Source organism: Scardinius erythrophthalmus (genome assembly GCF_964197995.2).
Source record: "Scardinius erythrophthalmus genome assembly, chromosome: 4".
Lineage (NCBI taxonomy): Eukaryota > Metazoa > Chordata > Actinopteri > Cypriniformes > Leuciscidae > Scardinius > Scardinius erythrophthalmus.
In genome coordinates, this window is record NC_138224.1 from 264,355 (window position 1) to 271,854 (window position 7,500).

Consider the following 7,500-nt stretch of genomic DNA (forward strand, 5'->3'; position numbering starts at 1 on the left):
CACAACCATCCAATCAATTCCCCACGGACACAATCAAGCCCCGCCCACATCTGCTCTTGTTCCTGAAGCGTTTCGCTCGGATATACGACACAATAGAGGAGAAAACACCAGCGCAACATCCCTTTCATGCTGACTTTAAAATATGTTTGAAAGCTTTTCACAAGATTTAATATCTGGTTATAGTAGTATCTGTGAAAGAGTCACACCTTCTTCAAGTCTGGCACAGGAAGCAGTTTCTCCAGGCTGGAGAGCAGATCCCACATCACTTCCTTCAGTGCCGTGTCGAACCCGGCGCCATATTCCACAGGAAACACTTCCTGTGTGAGAGACACAGACAGGATGTTCACTCACTCACACACTCACTCTCTCACACACACACACACACACACACACACACACACAGAAATCAGTGAAGGATGAACCTGATGTGTGTCTAACCTGGAAGAAATAAGCTTTCTCAACTGGGTCTTTCAGCAATGCCAGAACCAAAGCTTTGAAATTAGTGACGCAGGTTCTCAAGTCAGCATCAGGAGCCTGAACACAAACCACAAAACACCATTACTACTGATCAGACGAGAGAAAACATCAACTGAATAATAACAGTAGAATCTTTACAGAAGAATTCCTCTCTTATCTGATGAAGTTTGTTTCATTGATTCTTTTTATTACTGTGAAGCTGCTTTGAAACGATCTGTACTGTATAAAGCTGACTCGACTTCAGTGTAAAAATACAGTTAAATACGGCCTGAAATTAATCCACATGCACTTCCTCTACAGGGTTACGGTTAGTGTATAGGGTTAGTGTATAGTATATAAGGTCAGTGTATAGGGTTAGTGTATAGTATATAAGGTCAGTGTATAGTATATAAGGTCAGTGTATAGTATATAAGGTCAGTGTATAGAATATAAGGTCAGTGAATAGGGTTAGTGTGTAGTATATAAGGTTAGTATATAAGGTTAGTATATAAGTTTAGTGTTGTACCGGCTGTCCAGGCGCCACATCTGGAAGATGGAGTTTGTCCAGATGAGCCTGAATGTTCCTGAGATCCACCGGACCGCGACACAACTCCAGAACCATCTACAACACAACAACACACAGTCAGACACACAGTCACAGACACAGTGAGAAACACAGTCAGACACACACACAGACACAGTCAGACACACAGTCAGACACACAGTCAGTCAGACACACAGTCAGTCAGACACACAGTCAGTCAGACACACAGTCAGTCAGACACACAGTCAGTCAGACACACAGTCAGACACACAGTCAGTCAGACAGACACACAGTCAGACACACAGTCAGTCAGACACACAGTCAGACACACAGTCAGACACACAGTCAGACACACAGTCAGACACACAGTCAGACACACAGTCAGTCAGACACACACACAGTCAGTCAGACACACAGACACACACACAGTCAGTCAGACACACAGACACACACACAGTCAGTCAGACACACAGTCAGATACACAGTCAGACACACAGTCAGACACACAGTCAGTCAGTCAGACAGACAGACACACACACACACAGTCAGACACACAGTCAGACACACAGTCAGACACACAGTCAGACACACAGTCAGTCAGACACACAGTCAGTCAGACACACAGTCAGACACACAGTCAGTCAGTCAGACACACAGTCAGTCAGACAAACAGTCAGTCAGACACACAGTCAGACACACAGTCAGACACACAGTCAGACACACAGTCAGACACACAGTCAGTCAGACAGACACACAGTCAGACACACAGTCAGACACACAGTCAGACACACAGTCAGACACACAGTCAGTCAGACACACAGTCAGTCAGACACACAGTCAGACACACAGTCAGTCAGTCAGACACACAGTCAGTCAGACAAACAGTCAGTCAGACACACAGTCAGACACACAGTCAGACACACAGTCAGACACACAGTCAGACACACAGTCAGACACACAGTCAGACACACAGTCAGACACACAGTCAGACACACAGTCAGTCAGACAGACACACAGTCAGACACACAGTCAGTCAGACAGTCAGTCACACAGTCAGTCAGACACACAGTCAGTCAGACACACAGTCAGTCAGACACACAGTCAGTCAGACACACAGTCAGACACAGTCAGACACACAGTCAGACACACAGTCAGTCAGACACACAGTCAGTCAGACACACAGTCAGACACACAGTCAGACACACAGTCAGTCAGACACACAGTCAGTCAGACACACAGTCAGTCAGACACACAGTCAGTCAGTCAGACACACACACAGTCAGTCAGTCAGTCAGACAGACAGACAGACAGACACACAGTCAGTCAGACACACACACAGTCAGTCAGACACACACACAGTCAGTCAGACACACACACAGTCAGTCAGTCAGACAGACACGCAGTCAGTCAGACACACAGTCAGACACACAGTCAGTCAGACACACAGTCAGTCAGACACACACACAGTCAGTCAGTCAGACAGACACGCAGTCAGTCAGACACACAGTCAGACACACAGTCAGTCAGACACACAGTCAGTCAGACACACAGTCAGTCAGACACACAGTCAGACACACAGTCAGTCAGACAGACACACAGTCAGACACACAGTCAGTCAGACACACAGTCAGTCAGACACACAGTCAGTCAGACACACAGTCAGACACACAGTCAGACACACAGTCAGACACACAGTCAGATACACAGTCAGACACACAGTCAGACACACACACAGTCAGTCAGACACACACACAGTCAGATACACAGTCAGACACACAGTCAGACACACAGTCAGACACACAGTCAGTCAGTCAGTCAGACAGACAGACACACACACACACAGTCAGACACACAGTCAGACACACAGTCAGACACACAGTCAGACACACAGTCAGACACACAGTCAGTCAGACAGTCAGTCAGACACACAGTCAGTCAGACACACAGTCAGTCAGACACACAGTCAGTCAGACAGTCAGACACACAGTCAGACACACAGTCAGTCAGACACACAGTCAGTCAGACACACAGTCAGTCAGACAAACAGTCAGTCAGACAAACAGTCAGTCAGACACACAGTCAGACACACAGTCAGACACACAGTCAGACACACAGTCAGACACACAGTCAGTCAGACACACACACAGTCAGTCAGACACACAGTCAGATACACAGTCAGACACACAGTCAGACACACAGTCAGACACACAGTCAGTCAGTCAGACAGACAGACACACACACACACACACACAGTCAGACACACAGTCAGACACACAGTCAGACACACAGTCAGACACACAGTCAGACACACAGTCAGTCAGACACACAGTCAGTCAGACACACAGTCAGTCAGACACACAGTCAGTCAGACACACAGTCAGACACACAGTCAGACACACAGTCAGTCAGACACACAGTCAGTCAGACACACAGTCAGTCAGACACACAGTCAGTCAGACACACAGTCAGTCAGACACACAGTCAGACACACAGTCAGACACACAGTCAGACACACAGTCAGACACACAGTCAGACAGACAGACACACAGTCAGACAGACAGACACACAGTCAGACACACAGTCAGACACACAGTCAGACACACAGTCAGACACACAGTCAGACACACAGTCAGTCAGACAGACACACAGTCAGTCAGACAGTCAGTCACACAGTCAGTCAGACACACAGTCAGTCAGACACACAGTCAGTCAGACACACAGTCAGACACAGTCAGACACACAGTCAGACACACAGTCAGTCAGACACACAGTCAGACACACAGTCAGTCAGACACACAGTCAGACACACAGTCAGACACACAGTCAGTCAGACACACAGTCAGTCAGACACACAGTCAGTCAGACACACACACAGTCAGTCAGTCAGACAGACACACAGTCAGTCAGTCAGTCAGTCAGACAGACAGACAGACAGACAGACAGACAGACACACAGTCAGTCAGACACACACACAGTCAGTCAGACACACACACAGTCAGTCAGTCAGTCAGACAGACAGACACGCAGTCAGTCAGACACACAGTCAGTCAGACACACAGTCAGTCAGACACACAGTCAGTCAGACACACACACACACAGTCAGTCAGTCAGACAGACACACACACAGTCAGTCAGTCAGACAGACACACAGTCAGTCAGTCAGTCAGACAGACACACAGTCAGTCAGTCAGTCAGACACACACACAGTCAGTCAGTCAGACACGCAGTCAGTCAGACACACAGTCAGTCAGTCAGTCAGACACACAGTCAGTCAGTCAGACACACAGTCAGTCAGACACAGTCACGGTCAGACACACGGTCAGACACACAGTCAGACACACAGTCAGTCAGACACAGTCACGGTCAGACACACAGTCACGGTCAGACACACAGTCAGTCAGACACAGTCAGACAAACAGTCAGTCAGACAGACACACAGTCAGTCAGACACACAGTCAGTCAGACAGACAGACAAACAGTCAGTCAGACACACACACAGTCAGACAAACAGTCAGTCAGACAGACACACAGTCAGACACACAGTCAGTCAGACACAGTCACGGTCAGACACACAGTCAGTCAGACACAGTCAGACAAACAGTCAGTCAGACAGACACACAGTCAGTCAGACACACAGTCAGTCAGACAGACACACACACAGTCAGTCAGTCAGTCAGTCAGTCAGACACACAGTCAGTCAGTCAGACACACAGTCAGTCAGACAGACACACAGTCAGACACACAGTCAGTCAGACAGACACAGTCACGGTCAGACACACAGTCACGGTCAGACACACAGTCAGTCACAGACACACAGTTAGACACACAGTCAGACAGACACAGTCAGACAGACACAGTCAGACAGACACAGTCAGACAGACACAGTCAGATACACAGTCAGATACACAGTCAGATACACAGTCAGACAGACACACAGTCAGACACAGTCAGACACAGACACACAGTCAGACAGACACACTGACCCGCGCTCTCAGGCCCAGCATCAGCTGTGTTCTCCGCCTGTATCCCAGCACCTCCGGCAGCGTCTCCGTCACCATCGACACAAACTCCTCCAGCTTCCCATAATGCATCAGGCTCTTCTGCTGCAGCACCTGCCACATGAAGGCAGACATGAGGTGTAGAGGAGGAACCAGCAAACGCAGAGACGCCAGGGGGAGCCCGCCTGTGGACACACACACACACACACACACACACACACACACACACACACACACACACACACAGTCAGTCAGTCAGTCAGTCAGTCAGTCACACACATTCAGAATCACACACACACACACACACACACACACACACACACACACACACACACACACACACACACACACACACACACACACACACACACACACATTCAGAGTCAGACACACAAACACAGTGTTAAAACTTCACAAAGAGAAATATTAACTTTAATGTGTTGTCAATTACGGGAGGGCCAGAAGAGGATCACAGAATCATCTATTGCAATTAAGTTGTAAAATGTATCAGAAGTCACTGAAATCTGCTTACAAAAGTCTCCAGAATACAGTTACAGAACAAAGAAAGCTTCCGGTCCAAGATGGACAACGTAGAAGAAATAGCAGTTGAGATTTTAATAGATAAACAAACGGTTTTTTTATGTCACGTGACTCCCTGCAAGTATAACACACACTCGCACACTCACTCACTCTCTCTCTCTCTCTCTCTCTCTCTCTCTCACACACACACACACACACACACACACACACACACACACACACGGTCTGCGCTGATGAGCGCAACAATGATCCGCTTTAATGATCCGTCAGTGAAACTGCACGCGCTGCTTCTGAATGTAATTCTGCCGCAGTTTGAATTATGAATTATCACGGCCCTGAACTCTGACCTTTAGTTTCAGTAAAATCAGCCCTTTGTTATTTATTTACCTGTGTTAGTGATTTCAGCGCAGTTTTCTTCGTCCATAGGGAATGTTGTTGAAGCTTTACAGTGAGTTAGGCTCCGTGCGTGACGTCACATCCGGTCTGAAATACTCAAAATAAAAGCGCCGCGATGCGACACAACCGCGCAAGAGTCTTAATATTAAAATCAATATTAATATGAGTAATAATAAAAATGAGAAGAAAATGAGGTTTTATATATTTTCTTATCTTCTTTTTTAATTGTAAAGAATTCTGTGGGCAACAAAGTTGTTATATAATAATATAAATAAATAAAAGATGAAGAAAAAAGGAGTATATAACGCCTATGAATATGTGTGTGTGTGTGTGTGTGTGTGTGTGTGTGTGTGTGTGTGTGTGTGTGGCTCACATGATATGTGTGTTTAAACAACACACATATACACAGTATTAGTGTGTTTTTGTGTGTGAAGAGAATCCTGTTTTTCTTACATTTATTTATTTATACGGCTATACTGGCATCTAGTGGCGACACTAGAGTATTACATATGCATTTCTTTATTTCTCCCACTGCCTTACATGCACTGGACTTCAAACACATTTGCTCTGTTAACACTGTATTAATGGAAAATAAAATGAAATGTGTTTTATAGAAACTACCCTAACGAATTTATATAGAAATAAATTGTGCATAATTTAAATGCGAACATGTATTCCTACACTTGAAATTACATGTCAGTTATAAAAAATTATAAAAGCTTTCAAACAATTTAAATCAGTTTATATTTACAGTTTAAAACAATTTATATTTACAGCCTCGTTGATTCAGAAGCTTCATGACTCTGTCCAGAAAATAAGCACATATTATAGCGTATATCTATATGCTTCTTATCAATGAACGACGCATAAATGTTCACATGTAATACATAAGCAGCGTGTGTCGCCCTCTAGTGCTGCGCATGCGCAACTGCAGCATCAAACACCAACATCATGCGCGCGCGCGTCACACTCAAGAGTTCACCGCTTTATTTGTTTCGCCATACGTGTATTTATCAGTGTGAATTTACCTGACTTACTTTAATGCCAATACAACCACACGTATTTGTGTAACTTTAAAAAATAAATAATACTCTGTAAAAGCGGCTGCAGATGCGCTTCATGTTTCTGACCAGCAGGCGGAAGTAACGCGCACACAAACAGCACTTCCGGTGACTCACCTTCTCTGCGGAATCATGGGTAATGAAGTCTTTCACCAGGGCTTCAACCGAGCGAAGAACTACTGGATTATTTAAAAAATAAGTTTAGAAAATGCGGGCTGACGGATTCAACAAAAGCATAAATCATCGATTACAATCTCGGAGCTCACAGCAGGGCTGTCTTTAAATGTTTATAAGTTAGGGTTAAAAATGAATTCCCCTATGGAGAAAATTAATGTTTTTTTTTTTACTTCCGGAACTCTAACCCTTTTCGATTAAACATACATTTTCGAGAAATCTCATTACTTCTAATAACAATGTAATTATTAAATATTATGGAAGATTGTTAGAACTTTACCCGAGTGTTAATTTTCGTAAATATTTACAAATGTATTTACGTAAAAAAAAA

At 45.1% G+C, this 7,500-nt stretch overlaps 1 protein-coding gene across 2 annotated transcripts in view; it reads right to left on the bottom strand.

Annotated features, from left to right (window-relative positions):
• Window positions 1–6,028, bottom strand: part of LOC308689500 (uncharacterized protein) — a 13,593-nt gene extending 7,565 nt beyond the window's left edge. Inside the window, exons 1-5 of one of the 2 annotated variants that reach the window (XM_081363230.1) lie at window positions 5,926–6,028; window positions 4,984–5,183; window positions 983–1,078; window positions 439–534; window positions 207–317 (exon numbers count right to left, since the gene is read on the bottom strand). In XM_081363230.1, the coding sequence (XP_081219356.1) occupies window positions 207–317; window positions 439–534; window positions 983–1,078; window positions 4,984–5,183; window positions 5,926–5,962 (540 nt within the window). In that variant the 5' untranslated portion in view covers window positions 5,963–6,028. Of the gene's footprint in view, window positions 1–206; window positions 318–438; window positions 535–982; window positions 1,079–4,983; window positions 5,184–5,530; window positions 5,783–5,925 lie in introns of those variants that run through there. The other variant, XM_081363231.1, reaches the window with a different exon arrangement.
• Between the last annotated feature and the right edge of the window lie 1,472 nt (window positions 6,029–7,500).